Source organism: Erythrolamprus reginae, chromosome 1, assembly GCF_031021105.1.
Source record: "Erythrolamprus reginae isolate rEryReg1 chromosome 1, rEryReg1.hap1, whole genome shotgun sequence".
NCBI lineage: Eukaryota > Metazoa > Chordata > Lepidosauria > Squamata > Dipsadidae > Erythrolamprus > Erythrolamprus reginae.
In genome coordinates this window covers 292,960,899-292,979,716 of record NC_091950.1, presented here as the reverse complement: position 1 = coordinate 292,979,716, position 18,818 = coordinate 292,960,899, and the positions used below count along the sequence as shown (strand labels likewise).

Sequence of the window (18,818 nt, the reverse complement as noted above, 5' to 3'; positions counted from 1 at the left end):
AAGTAACTGTAGACTTTCCTGTAGCAATGTAAATTCTCTTCAAACTAATAAAACAGCTGGCTAGATAAAAGTTTGCTAGTGTGGAAACCACATTATTTTCCTCACTAGTGATTTACAATGGCATCCAAACATTTTTCTGCCAGTAAAACACTAATGAAGTCAGGCTTTATACTGCCACAAAGTTGATTGCAAGATGACCTAAGAATTATCCAGTCCATTGTGACCTGTGAAATAGTTGGATATTTTGCCAGAGAAACCCATTTACTCAGAAATCAGTCCACAGCTCACTAGGCTCTTTTAGGCTACAACCTAAGTGAAATTTGCTTACAGAGACAGCCTGCATCTATTGACACTACCATCAGTTGATAAAGTACGCCTGTTGGCATAACACACTGAACCACAAATTCATTAATGTGGGCTTTTTTTTTAGCAGAGCTTGTTCTGCAATCCCAACCCATTTACTGGAGGGAATCTAGAAAATTGGGTGGAACAGCACCGGGATTACACTTCCAGTGGTGTGAGATTCCATCTTGCAAACATCTGAACCACAGCTGCCAAAAAGTCCCTGGTCCTTCACAAGTTTTGGTCAGCTCTGCAGACTTTTTGCCATTGCCTCCTTTTAGCTGAGCCTGGGGAAAGCAGATGATGCCCACCTGATATTTCTTAAGGGCAGGCCTTAGAATACCCCTGAATTTAAGCAGCTGGGCGAACAGCTTCCCCTTTTCTTCTAGCCCTGGGATACGGTTATGTCGATTGAATTGGGTACTTACACTCAGTAGCTCCTCCAATCGTGGATTTAACAGATTAACAGAGTTGGAAGGGATAGGCAAAGTTGGCTCCTCTATGACATATGGACTTCAGCTCCCAGAATTCCTGAGCTAGCATGATTGGATCAGGAATGCTGGGAGTTGAAGTCCACATGCAATAGAAGAGTTAACTTTGCCTAGCCCTGATCTAATCCAACCCCCTGGCCAAGCATGAGACGAACCCCCCTCCCAATGGCATTTTCTCCCCTCCCCTGGTTTGTTTTATTTTCATTGCTGCTCTTTGGCCCGGCAGTCGTGGCCCCCGCCGCCGCCACTGCTGCCGGTGTCCTGATCGCTCTGATCGTCCGTGAAGCAGACGTCGACGTCGCTCTCGTTGTCGCTCTTTGGCTCCTGGAGCTCCTCGGCGCCGCCCTTGGGCAAGCTCTGGCCCGGGTGCCGGGACTTGACGTGCCTTTCCAGGTCGCGGCGCCTGACGAGGACCTTGCCGCAGAACTCGCAGCGATAGGGGGTGTTGCCCTCGGCGTGCAGCCGGATGTGCTTGTTGAGGTTGCTGGGGTCGCCGAAAGGCCGCAGGCAGACCTTGCACTTGAGCGGCTTGTAGCCGGTGTGAGTCCGCATGTGGATCTTCAGGCCGTACTTGCGCGAGTAGAGCTTGCCGCAGTATAAGCACAGGTGGCCCGTCTTGGGTTTGCCGCCGGCCGGACCCGCCGGCACCGCGGGCAAGTTCTCCAGGCGGCCGCCGCGGCTCTTCTCGGCCGCCGCCAGCTCCGAGAACGGATGCGTGCGAAGAGCCACCTCGCGGTCGGAGCCCAGCTCGGCCGGGTGGAGCCCAGCCGCGGCGGCCCCGCCGAAATAAGGCGCCGCCTCCGGGTACTTGAGGAAGTTGCCAAAATGGAGGTTGAGCGGGTAGCAGGGGGCGCTGTAGAGCAGCTCGCCGTTGTAGACGGCGAAGGAAGGTAGGAGGGGCGGAAGCGGGCAGTCCCCGGAGGCCGAATAGGGCCCTAGCCCTTCGAAGGGCGGCAAGGCGGCGGCGAAACGCTCCAGGTGGAGGCCGGCGCCGCCCGCCAAACGCGGGTAGCGGCTGGAAGGAGGGGGAAGGCTGGCCGAGAAGCCGCGCTCCACGTGCTTGAAGGCGGAGTTTTCCTCAAAGGGCGCCAGGAAGGGGAAACCCCGGACGGCGCCGGAATAAGTCAGGCCCGTCGCGGAAGAAGAGGGAGGCGGCGGGCCGAGCGGCGGGTGGCATTTGGTGTGAGGAGGCGGGTGACGGGAGCCGCCGGCTGGGCCGCACACGCGGCCGGGCTTGAAACTCCCCAAGGCCTTGCTGAGCCCGCCGCCGCCTTTGCCCTCTTCCCGAAAAGCGGCTGAGTCTTCTTTAACCAGGCCGGCGGGCTTGAAAGCCGACCTCACTCCGGGATAGAAAGACAAGCCGTTGCTGCCTCCTGAGGCGCTGCCCAGCAGGCCCCAAAACTGTCCTGGGCCCCTTCCCGAGCCCACGCTCATATCCAAGGCTCGCTCCTGCTCGGCTTTGGCGGTTTTGCGCCCGCTCCCGCCCGCTTTGGCTGAGGGCGGCGAGCTGCTCGATTCCCGCTTGACGGCGTCTCGGGACGCGGCCGGGCAAGGGGGCCTCGGAGGGGGCGCGGCTGCCAGTTTCAGAGCCGGACCGAACAGCTCTCCGGGCCGATGGTGGTGATGGTGGTCCGGCGCTCCTGCGAAGCCGCGGCCGTGGTTCAGCACGCAGTGGAAGTGGAGGTGGGCCTTGAGGCTGTTGGGATACTTGTAGGTCCGCCAACAGTACCAGCAAATGTAGCGCTCCTCGCCTAAGTTAAGGGAAAACAAACCGGGAGAGCTGTTACCCACAAGCCTAAATGGACGGCGCGCGACTCGACAAAATAAACTGCTCAAAAAATAAAGGGAACACTCAAAGAACACAATATAACTCCAAGTAAATCAAACTTCTATGAAATCAAACTGTCCACTTAGGAAGCAACACTGATTGACAATCAATTTCACATGTTGTCAGCACATTCAACTTTGTGCGGAACAAAGTATTAAAAGAGAATATTTCATTCAGATCTAGGATGTGTTCTTTGAATGTTCCCTTTATTTTTTTGAGCAGTGTAGTTTAAGGATTTCGAGATAGGAAGGGGAGGAAGATGATAGGGGCCTGTTGGTAAATCTGTTGAACCAGAGGTCGGTGTAACTGCTGTCCATTAGTAGTTCCCTAATTAGTAATTCCCCATTAAGTTGTTCCTTTGGACTCCATGAGTCTAAACAATTTCCCAACAATCTCTCAATTGCACATCTTGGTTTTCACAGGGTACTGATGTATCACTTTAGTCTCCATTGTATTGATTGTTGATTGTATCCTTAAGATTTTTATTAATATTGATTGTTTCGTGATTACTTATTTGACCCCCATGACAATCATTAAGCGTTTTACCTCATGATTCTTGATAAATGTATCTTTTCTTTTATCTACACTGAGAGCACCAAAGGCAAATTCTTTGTGTGTCCAATCACACTTAGCCAATGAAGAATTCTATTCTATTCTATTCTAAACAGGGTTATATGGGCTGGGTGGGCTGGCCCAAAAGCATGTTTGCTAGTAAAGTAGAGTGAGGAGGAGTAGGATATTGCAGGATTCTTTTCTCTTTTCTCCTCCCCATTACAAAAATGAGAGTAAATTCTATAAAGCCGAATCTGACATATTTTCCATGACTTCTTCCATTCTTATTTCTAAGCAATTGTAGTCACACCATTGTGAGAATGGTAGGGATGGTAGAAAGTAACCATAATACTTTAGAAATAGAACTTCTGAAATGTTTTAATCAATATACCTCTGCAGCCCCTAGAGCAGAGGTCCCCAAACTTTTTACACAGGGGGCCAGTTCACTGTCCCTCGGACTGTTGGAGGGCCGGACTATAAAAAAAAACTATGAACAAATTCCTATGCACACTACACATACCTTGTTTTAAAGTAAAAAATAAAATGGGAATGTACTATTTAGAGGGGGGAGAAGGTCTGAAATTCATATATGAAATTCATAATGGTTAATAAATTAGAAATATAATTGGTGTTGCACTTTTTGAAGGAACATTAAGGAGGAAATTTAATTTAAAAAAATGAATGTAACTGGATGACAAAATTAGAAAAAAAAACCTTTGCAACCTTTTTGATATTAGTTACTAACAAAATACTGCATTTTATTCACGGAAAATTAGATGGTACACTGTGTTGTTTGAATGTGTGTTGAGAGAAAAATTTAAAAAAATTACCCCCCCCCCAAAACAGACCTTCCTTCCTCTGTCCCTCCATTTCATTCTTCCTTCCTTTCTTTCTTCCTTGTTCCCTCCATTTCTCCTTCCTTCCCTCCTTCATTCCTCTCCACTTCTCCTTCCCTCCCTCTCTTTCCTTTTTCTTTCTTTCTCTCTCTCTTTTCCCTGTGCTCTTGTCACTCACCGGCGGGCCGGATAAATGGCCTCAATGGGCCGCATGTGGCCCACGGGCCGTAGTTTGGGGACCACTGCCCTAGAGTCACAAATTCAGTACATTATGGTTATTCACACATTCAGCCAGATGTTTAGACTAGAACGGACACTTCTACCTATTGATCTCGTCCCAAGGACTTCAAATAAGCAGCTGTTTCCATATAAAATACATTCATTATTATTTCTAAACTTTAAGGTAAAGGGCTTGATTTTAATTGATTTATTTTAAGACTTTTTTAACACTGGGGATCAAGAGTAATCTTTTATGTTGGTCTACAGTATTTTTTTTTTGCTTTTATACTAGAAATAGAGAGGGCAACACAAAGGAGAGTTGTCCAGTTTGATCACATTCTGAATTAAAACATAAAATGGATGGATCATTTAACAATTATGGCAAGCCTGAATTATCTTTGAAATAACAAGCACTGAACTAACATTTCCTGGCCAAGTTTGGTGTCCTGCAAATCCCATTTGTCAATTTCAAAAGAGTACAAATCTTGCACATCTGATATTTCGGAAGACACTGGTTGTTCATTGATAATTCCCCTTAATTGTTTTATCAATACTCCTAGCCCTGCTCTGACCTATTTATAGATTTCAGCATATCAAGTCATTAATGATGTACTACTTTAACATGAATCACTCAATCTGTCTGGCAAACAAAAATCTGAACTGACCAGCCCAACTCATAGTACAAGTTCTGGAAGATGCACGCACATAATGTGCAGCTACTGGGGAAGCCAGATTGCTCTCCTCTTTCTTACCTAGAAGCCATCTCCTTGATTACAATTGCAGAATTAAGCTCTAGTCATGAATGTGTTTGGTATCTGATTAACTGAGCAGGCAAGAATGTCATAAACAGATATCTTCAATTTAAGTTGAGTCAGTAATAAAATACAAGATCTTTTATAAAACAAATAATCTGATTTCAGTAACATCTCTTGCCTTCTGTCAAAATGAGTTTGTCTCTCTGAGTATGTTAATGAGTTCTTATGTATATCAGGTATACTGCTCACTCTGTATAATTGCAACTTTTATATTTTATGGACAATTTTTGAATTTCGTTTGTGAATGCCATTTCCTTCTTATTTCACTCCTCTCCATTTCTTCTCTCTACTCTTTATGAGCAACAAATGCAACCACTAGCAGTGCCACAGATAGACAAATCATATCTTGTTACAAAATGAGCTGCCTGAATTATCCCTCTTCACCTATTCTGGAAAGCCTAATGATGTCCTTTTCAATATCAGGGCTTTCCATAGTAACATCTTCCAATGACGCATGTTATCTTTGGCAACAAGAGATTTCTGCCTCTATCCAGGATAAATAGGCAATAAAATGAAATCCGGTGTTCAAAATGTTAACATTCATAAAACAGCAGCAAAACTCTTCAACCTCTCAAAACATTATGTTATGCTTTACGGTAACCATTCTTGAACAAAGACCCTTTGTAGACATTATATAGATTATAATTCATAAAATTACTGAGTCAGTCCATATTTTAAGGTCTAATTCTTCTTCATAAGAAACCATGAGTTTAACCAGTGATACGTTGCCTGTTATTAATTTGTCTGATGCCAAACACTAACTTAGTAAATATAACTTAGTAAATACAAAGCAGACCTGTCATGCTTAAGTTTGCAGTCTCAAAAGAACCTTGCCGCTGCTTCTTTGCAATCCAAATGGAGGACTGCACGATACTTCCATCGCTTGTGTAATTTCTATCCCAATTTTCTGTCCAGAAGATAAGTTACACGAAAGCACTGGAATGATCAAAAACAATTCCCAAGTCTTTGGGAAATCTGAATCGGGCTGCAAATAGTTAATCCGCATCTGACTGTTGAGAAAAGTGGAAAGACTATATAATGCGTATCAGTTGCTGGCACCTTTCTCCGTTGAGAACTTTTTTTGGGAGGGGGGCGAAAAAGTGACAGCGGAGGAAAAGGAGTAAAGCTGAAGAAGGCGGCGAGCGCTGCAGCGAGGCTGTTTATGGGCACGAAGAGGCGGCCAGCGCCAGCAGCTGCCGTCTTCACGCTCGGATCCGGCGGCCCATCTGTTGACGCGGACAGAATAGGTAGCGTATGTCAGGGAACGGATTCTGGAAACAAAGGGCAATCTAACGCTCATGAACCCCTCGTTACGAGACAAGACAATGGCCTTAGATGGATGGGCCAGAAGGAATCGGCTGATTTAATAAGGCCAATGGCCTTCGGGCTCCCTTCCTGCAATGTTCCGGTTGTCCCGTGATAGCAACTCGGTTCAGACTGGGTGGTTTATGGATGGAGAGGAAAAAGCGAAGATTGTGCCGAAATGGTGACCGCGATATTAAATCTCCCGGTTAACCAGCAGCATCCACTAAGTTCAGAGTGAGGGAAGATGTCGACAAAATATACACTGCTCAAAAAAAGTAAAGGGAATACTTAAACAACACAATATAACTTCAAGTAAATCAAACTTCTGTGAAATCAAACTGTCCACTTAGGAAGCAACACTGATAGACAATCAATTTCACATGCTGTTGTGCGCATTCAATTTTGTACAGAACAAAGTAATGAGAATATTTCATTCATTCAGTTCTAGTGTTCCCTTTATTTTTTTTGAGCAGTGTATATATCGTCTTTTCAGCTCGGTTGTCAACTGGGGGAGACCCCACTGAAGTAAATTTCGGATTTGAAGAGAAGACTTCAAACACCATCACTTTTGATAGGGAACTAAAAAGCTATTGGTCAAACGGCAGGCAACCAAAAAAAAATCTGGAAGTTTTGCAAACTTATCTGAGTCGAACTATAAAACGAATTTTAAAACAAGATCGAATTATCGTGTTACATTGGTCACTCAAGAATGAACATTGAGTCCTTCAGGAGTGAGCGGCATACAAAATTAATTAATACATTAATTAATAACACATTCCCACTAATATGGGGACACAACTTTTTTTTTCAGATCACAGGCTCAAGCGTGTGTCTGTGTGGAATGAATAGACATGGAAGCCTATTCCTAGACTTCTATTCTAGACTTCTCAGGAAGATTTCTAAAAGGAAGTGCTGGGTGAAATACCAAATCTCACAAATAAACTAGTAGTTGTAATTCCTATAATAGCTGGGTGATTTTGCGCTGAGAAAAATGGGCCAAACTCTATATTTTCAGTTTCCCTTCAGTTATTTAAGCCCATAAATAACAAGTTATTTCATCTATACAAATACATCTACCTACAGCAATCCGAATCCGTTAAAAAAATGGAGATGGACCTTCGCTCTGGTTTCCCAATGATTTTTTAAAAAACTTGAAGAAATTACCTCCCTTCTGCTGGAATAAGATTGATTGATTGATTGATTGATTGACTGACTGACTGACTGACTGACTGACTTACTTACTTACCTACTTACCTACCTACCTACCTACTCACTCACTCATTTATTCGATCAATCAATCGATTGATTTATCTGGCCGCTCATCTTGCAAACGGGAAGGGGGGAGAGAATAAACTTTAAAACCTTACAGCCAACAAAACAAAGCTGTGGGGGGTTTGGCGGGGGGAGAGAAACCGTTTTAAGGCATGATCGGAATGTACAGTTTGCAAGGCGCAAAGGCTCTCCTACACTCTACCTAAGCACTAATCTGGTACAGACGTACTTCGGGTTTTCTGCTTAGGTTCCCTTACACGACTTCTGCCAACTTGTCTAATGAAGAGTTCTCCAAAACTTGAAAGCGTTTTATAAAACTTCTGGGATCTAATGAAGCGTTGCTTCCATAAATTAGGATTTCTTACTCTTGCTTGCTGACTCGACTGGACAGCCAAGCTCAGTATAGGCGGTTCTTAACAGTTTTTTGTATACTGACTGTAAGTGAAGAGAATCCTGGAGTCCCGCCCCCTCCCGGCCAAATATAACGGGGCTGATGCTACCCCACCATCCTTGGCCGCTTTGGCTGAGAACTCCAACAAAGGTAATTTTAAGGCTTTGATCTGTCTCCAACAAATCGTATCGGCTTCCCAATTGGAAGGGTCATAAGCGCTTTAACGTTTATTTGGTTATTTATTATATTTTTATGCCGCCCAACTCCCTAGAGACCCAGGGCAGCCCACCACAAAAATAAGCATGGATCAATGTTAAAATATTTCAATTTAAAATAATGACTGCCATCCATACACACACAGTAAATACACACACACACCTGATCAATGGTCCCAGGCCTGTCGGAAAAGCCAACTCTTTAAGGCTTTTGGGAAGGCCAATAAATGGGGGGCAATGCGAATCTCAGGAAGTAGCTGATTCCAGAGAGTCGGGGCAACCACAGAGAAGGCTCTTTCCCCAACACTGTTTAGCTGATGGGACCCGGAGAAGACCAACCCTGTGGGATCTAACTGTTAGCTGGGAGGTATGTGGTAGAAGGCAGTTTCCAAGATACTCTGGCCATGCGCCATGTGGGGCTTTAAAGGTAATAACCAACACCTTGAATTGTGACCGGAGACCGATAGGAAGCCAGTGCAGCTGGCACAGAACTGGTGTAGCCTGGGTGTATCTGGTCACACCCACCACAGCTCGGGCAGTTGCATTTTGGACCAACTCTAGTCTCAGAACACTCTTCCAGGCTAGCCCCATGTAGAGCGCATTGCAATAATCCAGCCGTGAGGTGAGGCATGGCATGAGTGACCCTGAGAAAAGCCTCTCGATCCAACTCGATCCCTGTTAGAAATGGTTCATAGTACACTCTCAATCCAACTTGATGGTCCATGGGGTTTGAATAAAGTGTGGGAAGAAATACACTGGTCAACTCTTTGCTGAGAATGGAAGACTTAACATACTAGAAATTGTGACCGATCTGTAAGTTCCAAGCGACAACGGCTCGAATATAGTAGCAAGCCTAAATTGGAAAGTTTCTTGGTTCCTGCCCTCCTCTCCGCCCGTACAGGCAGAAACACAACGGTTTGAAGCGAAGAGCCCCGTTTACTCAATCTGCACCGGTTGAATGGAGCGGTTCCAACACTTCTACTCGGCCCGGTCTCTTCGAGCGGTTCTCGAAAAGTTTTTTATTTATTTATTTATTCATTCATTCATTCATTCATTCATTCATTCATTCATTCGATTTCTATGCCGCCTTTCTCGAGGAGACTCGGGGTGGTGTACAACATTAAATATAACAATCTAATAACTATAAAATATGAAAATTTACTAAAACATTTTAAAAGCAGGAACCTCATTTATATGAGCCACCCCACCTCCGCCACCCAAGGGCTTGATGAGAATCTCTGAGTGAAACAAGATTGTTCTCCACAACGCCTTTGAAGTTTTCCTAACGTCATTTAAAGCAGGGGTCTCCAACTTTAGCAAGTTGAAGCCTGGAGGACTTCAACTCCCAGAATTCCCCCAGCCAGCAAAGCAACTTTAGCAAGTTGAAGCCTGGAGGACTTCAACTCCCAGAATTCTGGTCCTCCAGACTTAAACTTGTCAAAGTTGGAGGCCCCTGATTTAAAACGAGGCGTGGTCGGAGTTATAGGTTTCAGATTAGCAGCATCCCGAAGCAAGGATGGAAGTTGAGGGATGGGCTCAATAAATTAATAAATAATAAACTCCGTCGGGGGGGGGGCTTTGAATCTCACTCCTTCCAGAGGGGTTTTGCTACCCTGCGGGACATTCACCGTGAACCCAACCTCTTTGGTCCTAATTGGATTAACTATACATTTAAAAACTCTAGAGAAGGCTTCGTTCCTGGGAACCTTGTGAGTAGCTCTTGTCAGCAGCAGAAATCTCATTGCGAGGTGCTGGTGATTAAAAGAAATGCTCTTGTATTTATTAGTTGTAGTGTTTAAGAATGGCCTAGGTCAGAAGTCACCTTGGTTGGTACAGTGGTTAGAGTGCAGTACCGCAGGCTACTGATCACCGGTTGCCAGCAATTTGGCAGATCGAATCTCAGTAGGTTCCAGGTTGACTCAGCCTTCCATCCTTCGAAGGTCAGTAAAATGAGGACCCAGATTGTTGGCGGTAATATGCTTACTCTCTATAAACTGTTTAGAGAAGGCTGTAAAGCACTGTAAAGTGGTATATAAGTCTAAGTGCTATTGCTATTGCTTAATGAAGCTTAGGTCCCATCACCATCTCAATCTAAGAGTGGCCCAAGAAAATAATTGCATTAAGAGAAGAGGGCGACCCTTTATTGGTTTGTCTGATTGCAGAACAGCTCAGGTACCACTTATCCTCACACCCAGCTGGCAAAGACAAATTCTAACTGTGGACTTATCCATGGTGCAACCACAGGACTTAAGAGGAGCCTGTTGTATGTTCCCAATGGCTTATCACCACTATAATATAAAATTTATTTATTTCTTCAATGGTTCCTACCATCCATCTCCTCCCACTTATGACTGTAACTTGTTGCTTGTATCCTTAAGATTTATATTAACATTGCTTGCTTCATGGTTGCTTATTTGACCCCTATGACAATCATTAAGTGTTGTATCTCATAATGATAAATGTGTCTTTTCTTTTATGTACACTGAGAGCATATGCACCAAAGACAAATTCCTTGTGTGTCCAATCCTACTGGGCCAATAAAGAATTCTATTCTATTCTATTCTATTCTATTCTATTCTATTGCCCTAACCAGGAGATAAAATAATGTGCTGAAGCTAACCAAAGTAAGGACGCTAGCCAGATGAATATCTGGTAAGCATATTCTTTTCCCTATTTTCCTCCCCCAAAACTAAGGTACGTCTTATAGTCCAGTGCGTGTTATACTCCAAAATATGGTAATCTAATGGATTAAATTAGAAATTATTCTATTCTATTCTACTCTATTAACAGTAAAAAGCAAGACCAACTCCTCTCCTCCTTCTCCTCCTCCTTCAAAAGAGGAGAGCACTTTAATCAGAGTAATGGACAGTGCAGCTATGATGATGGATGTAAATGAGACTTTCTCCCAGGAAAAGGGACAAGGATAGCGAGCTTAATGAAAACAAGATAGGGTTTTTGGGGTGACTGCCAGACCTTGGCTGAGCTAAAAAGAAAAAAGAAAGGGTGAGACCTAGTTTGAATTGAGAAGGGAGGCTGCTAGGAAATCTCAGGATTTTAAACTAGATTAGGAAGTCAGGAAAGGCTTTACACTTCCTGTAGGATTGCCCAGAAATTGCCCACCTGCTATTGGCTTGATTATTCTCCAGCTCCTTATCCTAGAATAGCAATAGCGTTTAGATTTATATACTGCTTAATAGTGCTTTTACAGCTCTCTCTAAGTGGTTGACAGAGTCAGCATATTGCTCCCAACAATCTGGGTTTTCATTTTACCCAACTCGGAAGAATGGAAGGCTGAGTCAACCTTGGCTCAGAATAAAGGGTTGACTACTTTGTCATAAAATTGCTGTAACCAACAATGACGAATCACTCAAGAAAGAAAGAAAGAAAGAAAGAAAGAAAGAAAGAAAGAAAGAAAGAAAGAAAGAAAGAAAGAAAGAAAGAAAGAAAGAAAGAAAGAAAGAAAGGTGTCCCCAGTGTTAGGAAGGTTAGGAAGAATACAGTGAAGCAACGAGGTCTCTTAAGAGGGGATGTAGAAAGTTTTTACACGTGACTGATTGAGAACATCAAAGTACAACGTGCTAGAATAGGTCATGTTCAAGAAAGGATGCACTACAAACCTGTATATGTAAATCGGAAATGTGTTCCCATAGCAATCTAGAACCGTTCCCAGTCTAGGGTATACCGGGGCTTCTTTAAACTCAGACGTGGAATTTTCTCCAAGTTTACAAATGCTAGACCGAAACTTTGGAAAGCAAACCCTGACCTCGGGAGCAGACCTCGGGAGTCGGGAGCACCTAAAATTATAATGCAGGCCTTTCTAGACAGGACATCAGAGTCATACCAGATTGGGGCTGCCTACAAGATAGGTGGATGGATGGATGGATGGATGGATGGATGGATGGATGGATGGATGGATGGATGGATGAATATAGATAGAGAGACAGGCAGGCAGGCAGGCAGGCAGGCAGGCAGATTGATTGATTGATTGATTGATTGATTGATCGATCTATCTGCCAAATAAAGCGTCTTTTAAGTTTCGTGTTTAAAACATAAAAAATAGTGTACGTTAGGGCTTGTTAACTATTCTCTCTTCTTTCAAGAACCTTGGCTTGCCGTCCCAAAGGTGCTTTCCCTCACCCCCACCCCCACCCCCCTTCCCAGAGTCAACTAACTGGACTTTCTGTTTTTTTCTCTGAAGACGTTTCAGTACTCATCCAAGAAGCTTCTTCAGCTCTGACTTGTCAGGTCAGAGCTAAAGAGAAAGCTTCTTGGATGAGAGGCGAAATGTCTTCAAAGAAAAAACAGCAGTGGTTAGAGTGCAGTACTGCAAACTACTTCTGCTGATCACAGGCTGCCAGCAGTTTGGCAGGTCGAATCTCAGTAGGCTCAAAATTGATTCAGCCTTCCATCATTCCGAGGTGGGTAAAATGAGGACCCAGAATGTTGGGGGGCAAGATGCTTATTCTCTGCATAAACCGCTTAGAGAAGGCTGTGAAGCAATATATAAGTCTAAATGCTAAATGCTATAACCATGACCTGGATGACTGAGAATCTCCATTGGCACTTGGCTTGCCATCTAAACAGCAGCGCCTGGCCATACGAGGTAAGCTATGAGGGGCTGATAGGAGGCTCGAGGTGGCTTCACAGCTTCTTATCGCCTCCTTTTGCGTCCTTAGCATCTTTTTCTTTTAGGTACACTGAGCGCACCTGCACCAAAGACAAATTCCTTGTGTGTCCAATCACACTTGGCCAATAAAGAATTCTATTCCTCCATTCCTCTTAGCACTGAAGATGAACACCGGGCGTGATGAGAGGTAGGACGCTGTCTTTTCCTGAGGCTGCTCTGTCCAAGTCACGGGTGCTGCGCCAGATCCGATATGGGATGTGTGTGTATGTACTAATTCCATTGGGCTCAATAAGGGTCGAATTCCTCCGAATTAAAGACATTTAGAACTTTAAAATGAGGTCGGACCGGACGATTCTACCTACAATGAAAATTAATCGCAACTTTCCGGAAGTGATTACTTTGATTCAGCAGATTGAAACACCCTTGTTCTGGGGGTCAGTAAGAAGGGAGGACAGTGGAGAGGTTGGGAAGGTTTTTAACAAATGTTGTGGTTTCATTAGTTCATTAGTAGTTTCATTAGCTAAGTGTGTGTATTGCCTACTATCTGTCTTTGCTAGTTTTATATGGCTTGCTGTTATGCCCTTTGTTTAAAAAGGGCATTATAAATAAACGTATTGTTGTTATTGTCATTGTCATTTTTCTTTTTCATTGTCATTGTCACTATCACTATCATCACCATCTTATTGTTATTGTCATTGTCACTATCTTCATCATCTTATTGTTATTGTTGTTTGTTGTTTTTATTATTGTTGTCATTGTCACTATCATCATCTTACTGTTGTTGTTGTTGTTTGTTTGTTGTTATTGTCACTATCATCATAGTCATCATCATCTTATTGTTATTGTTGCTGTTTGTTTATTGTTGTCGTTATCATTATCATTATCATTCCAGAACTTTTCAACTTTCTTTTTCGGCGCCCTTTCCCGGCAATTTGCCAAACTCTGCCAGAGCCCAGATGCTGGCTCAATCCCAGGTGCCTACCTTTCTCGTCGTGAGTCGGGGTCGCCGTGGGCGGAATATCAAACCACTCCGCCAAAGCGTTGGAATACCACACGGTCAGCTCCTCTCCCGGCTGGACGTCTCGCAACGCCCGGTAGAAAATCTAAAGGAGGTTAAAAAAACGAGAGACTGAGACCCTCCGGCGGCTCAGGGGGCGGGGGGGCCAAGGCTTTGAGGGGCCCCTATCCGCAGAGTTGAGCTGCTAAGGTGGAACGTTGGCTCTGAGTGCTAGCGGAGTCCAGCGCAATTCTGCTACGGCACCTGGGCAGGTAGCGAAATTGCGCGCGGAGACGCAGGTGCGCCCTGGGCGCACCTGCGTCTCCGCGCGCGTTTTCGCTACCTGCCCAGGTGCCGTAGCAGAATTGCGCTGGACTCCGCTAGCACTCAGAGCCACGGGGACGAGCACACCTCACCAGCCCACCTCTGCCCAATCCGCCTATCCGGTGAACCGAAGCAAGCTAGGAGAGAAGCCAGTACCTGTCCCCCGGGCAGATCGGCCACCGCTTCCAGAGTCTGTTCTTGGGCGTGTCGGGCCGCCCGGATTAGCCCGATCCATTCCACGGCCGAGGCGCCGGCTTCGTCCACCAGCTCCCCTCTCAGCATCCTCACCTGGAAAAACAAGGGGAAGCCGGTCAATTGTTAAGGTCCAGGGACTTGGCAAGTGGGCTTGCGCTGCCTTGCAGGGCGCGCCTTGGAAAACCGGCAACACTGGAGGGGATCTAACCAATGACCATTCTGGAGACTAGAAAGGATTGCTGCCGTTGGCAAAGAGAAGGGACCTATCCCGGGTGGGGGGGCCGACGCAGAGGGGTAGCGAAAATGGAGCTCCACCCCAGAGCACCTAATTTGCACTGAAAGGTGTTGAAAGAAAATGCATAAGCCACGCCCATAGTGTGGTAGTAAAATTTTTGGTAGCCTGTCACTGGACCTATCCATCGCCCCCCGCCCCGCCCCCCCAGCTCTTTAGCCAACTGTTGCAGCCAAGAAACGCTTGCTATCTGAACCAGCTCCGAAGTGAAGTTCAATCGTGGCTTGCCGTCGGGGTCAATATGCAGAAAATCGCATCCTACTGCTGCAAACTAAACCTGGTTTAGGCGATTGAGTGCAGCGAGTGGTGCTTGGTTGTTGTTGATTTTTTAATGGACATTGGATTTACAGCGCTGAACTGAAAAAAAACCCCCTGAACTGCAGAAAAAACAATTGCTGCCAACCCGCCTTCCATATACTGCACGAGTCAAAAAGAGGCCAATGAAAATATTTACTGACCCCTCGCATCCTGGACATAAACTCAGTTCCTACCCTCAAAATGTCGCTACAGAGCACTGCACACCAAGACAACTAGATACAAGAACAGGTCTTTTTTTCCCGAACGCCATCACTATGCTAAACAAATAACTCCCTCAACACTGTCCAACTATTTACTAAGTCTGCACCTCTATTTCGACTAGTTTTTTTCCTCATCATTCCTATCACCGATTTCCTCCCACTTAGCACTAGTATGACTGTAACTTGTTGCTTGTATCTTTAAGAGTTTTGTATTAATATTAATTGTTTCCTCATTGGTTATTTGACCCCTATGGCAATCATTAAGTGTTGTCCTTCATGATTCTTGACAAATGTATCTTTTTTATTTTATGTACACTGAGAGCCTATGCACCAAAGACAAATTCCTTGTGTGTCCAATCACACTTGGCCAATAAAGAATTCTGTCTGTCTGTCTGTCTGTCTGTCTGTCTGTCTGTCTGTCTCTCTGTCTGTCTGTCTCTCTAATCTACCTACCTACCTACCTATCTATCTATCTATCTATCTATCTATCTATCTATCTATCTATTATAAAAGCCCATGTATTCGAGTGGTAAATTTGGATTGTCTTTAAAGGAGTCCCGCCTTTGGAAGAGAAGCCTAGTGGCTGCCTTTTTTGGATTTTCGTTTATTTCTGTTAAAAGGACCTCCGAATGGGTTTGCCTAGGCACAGTGGGAGGAAAGGAAGGGCGCCAGATCCACTTGAATGGAAGGGCTGGTGTTCAGGTGATAGAGCTGACACCGTGGCCATAAAGGATCTTCCTTCGAAGTAAGTCCTTCTGGTTTTAGTTAGCCTTACTTCCAAGAATCTGAGGCTTCGAAGTGAGTTATGCTGCCCTATTTTCTCACAGCAGGCAGAAAGTGACACAGATCTCCCTCGTGTTGCTTCGGAAAAATTCCTGGCAATTGAAAAAAAAAAAGAACAGGGGTTGGGGGTTTTTGTTGGGGGGGGGACCCAACCCTTCCTTTTCCTTTCACTTTCTGTGCCCCGACTCCACTGAAAAGTTTAATTGCAAAACGGTTCTATGAACATTTTCCATCCACCCAGGCAAAGAATCTGGTTTTAGATTCCTCTTCAGTGCAATTAATGAATGAATCATCTAATCGGATTCGGGACCATAGGTGACTCGGTTTAGTCATCAAAACTCTCTCGTTTTTCAGAATCTGCTTGAACATGGTAGTTGGGGGGGGGGACGGAGTGGGAACGAGGAGCTTACCCCGTTTGAAAGACTGCGCAATAAACACCGTTCTTACAAAAGGCAATGCTAAAGGGAGCAATTGAGGGAGCCAGATGAGAAATAAATTTGAAGAGTCTGGCAGGGCGTTTAAAAACAATTAAAGGCTATTCAGAATCCGAGAAGGGTGGATGGGGGGGGGGGAACTTGTGACAGATCGCTGGACTTGGGGACCAAGTTGCCTCCTCTTAGATTCATCTGGAGAAAGCCACCTATCCCTAAAACCATTTCTATTCTGGAAGCCATTTTATAGGGTCGGGATGCGTCAATATTATTAACGTCCCACACAAACATAGAAACATAGAAGATTGGCGGCAGAAAAAGACCTCATGGTCCATCTAGTCTGCCCTTATACTCTTTCCTGTATTTTATCTTAGGATGGATATATGTTTATCCCAGGCATTTACTGTGTATTTAACACTCACGTCTGCTGGAAGTTTGTTCCAAGCATCTACTACTCTTTCAGTAAAATAATATTTTCTCACGTTGCTTCTGATCTTTCCCTCAACTAACCTCAGATTGTGCCCCCACAGAGCTGTATGTTGGACCTGCAGCCCCGATTCCTTTTGCTGAATAAATATCTCATCCGGATCAAAACGTTCCTATTATTATCATGACTCAGCTTGGAAAAAAACGGAGATAGAATAAATATGCCAGCCACGGCTTGGGATATGCGGCTGGCGCCTCTCCAACGGGGTCCAAAGCTCCAGGACAAAATTTGCCTAGTTCTTCTTTGCCCCATAACTGACCTTGGCAAAGGCGCGTGGGGGGAAAAATTAGGCCAGGCTATGAATCCACGGCTTGCAAACTTTTGTTGTTGTTGTTGTCCATATTTGTACCTCCGTGGGAACAGTCTCTAGAATGAAGACCACCGGTGCCTCATTAAAACTGTCTGCGGGGTGGCGGTGCTCATTGACGGCTGACTTTCCTTTCAGTACCTACCCGGTCCAACAACCTTTCCTGTCAAGAAGGGCCGGTTCCGGATCAGGCCGCCTCCACTTTCACCCCGCTTCGGAAGACCATATCGGCACCTCTTTGATCTTTTAATGACGTCTTCATTATGAATCTCGACTTTAGGTTATTTTGGGAAGAAACATCAAGGGTGGGTGGGGGCTTATTCTGAGTGTCAAAAAGCCATTCGGGGATGGAGAAGGACAAATAATGCGTGCCAGTAAATATTTGTCTGTCTGTCTGTCTGTCTGTCTGTCTGTCTGTCTGTCTGTCTGTCTGTCTGTCTGTCTGTCTGTCTGTCTGTCTGTCTGTCTGTCTCCATCTCTCTATGTCTCTGTCTCTGTCTCTCTTTCTGTCTCTGTCTCTGTCTATCTGTCTGTCTGTCCGTCTGTTTCTCTCTCTCTCTCTCTCTCTCTCTCTCTCTCTCTCTCTCTCTCTCTCTCTCTCTCTCTCTCTCTCTCTCTCTTAAATCTTAACCTCTGAACGGCATCAGAAAGACCTGAACATTTTTTTCAATTAAGTTTCAAACGATCACCTGTAATTTATTGCATCTTTGACAAACTACAGACTCAATCTGCAAATATCAACGGTGTGCAATATTAGGGGATGTTGTTACTCGACACTACAATGCAAAATTAATAAATATATTTCACATGTACAGTATTTGCTTATTTGACCCCTATGACAATCATTAAATGTTGAACCACATGATTCTTGACAAATGTATCTTTTACATCTGAGAGCATAAGCACCAAGACAAATTCCTTGTGTGTCCATTCACACTTGGCCATTAAAATTCTATTCTATTCTATTCTACATGAAGAAAGAAAGAAATATCTGAATGGCACCATCATCTACCCCAGAAACCTCAGAGACCCAAACTCTTGCCTATCCCATTCCTTCCACGGGCGGGGAGGAGGGAAGGGAAAAATAGGGTCTCTTGGGTGCTGTTCCCTCATCCAAAAAGGATCTGTTCCCCTTTCTCCCTTTTCCCCGTCTGGGCTTAGGGGTCTCCCCACCCACCCACCCACCCTGTGCTTTCCGCCCAGGTGTGGGAGCAATACCTTTTTCTTGGGTCCCGGCTCCCTGCGATCGGACAGGTACTTGCCCAGTTTGAAGGTGCCGGGCACAGGACCCAGGCGGAGGCCGGCCGGGATGCTGCTCTCCGCGGTGATGCCGAGGGCTGGCGGGGGCCGCTGGCTGCTGAGCATCGCTGCCTCTGGGCAAGGGCACCGCGGCGCTGGGAAGAGCTGGTCCCACGCCGGACGCCGCTTGGACTGAGCAGCGGCGGGGGGTTGAGCCGCCCTGGTGGGTTCTCTCCGCCCGCAGAGTGACGCGGCCGGTGGGGGGGGGGCACCGCCTTTTCAATCGCTTCCCCGGCGAGGGCTCGACGGGTGCTCCAGGGCGCCTGGTTGGGGCGGGCGAGAGAAGTTGAGC

At 45.3% G+C, this 18,818-nt stretch overlaps 1 protein-coding gene across 1 annotated transcript; it reads right to left on the bottom strand.

The window, feature by feature from the left end:
- Positions 1-1,030: 1,030 nt before the first annotated feature.
- PRDM13 (PR/SET domain 13) lies at positions 1,031-18,592 on the bottom strand. The gene is made up of 4 exons (XM_070764910.1): positions 18,446-18,592; positions 14,371-14,502; positions 13,876-13,996; positions 1,031-2,584 (listed from the first exon to the last, which is right to left on the bottom strand). Exons 1-4 carry the CDS (start codon positions 18,590-18,592, stop codon positions 1,035-1,037), a joined length of 1,950 nt encoding a protein of 649 aa, XP_070621011.1. The 3' UTR covers positions 1,031-1,034.
- Positions 18,593-18,818: the final 226 nt, after the last annotated feature.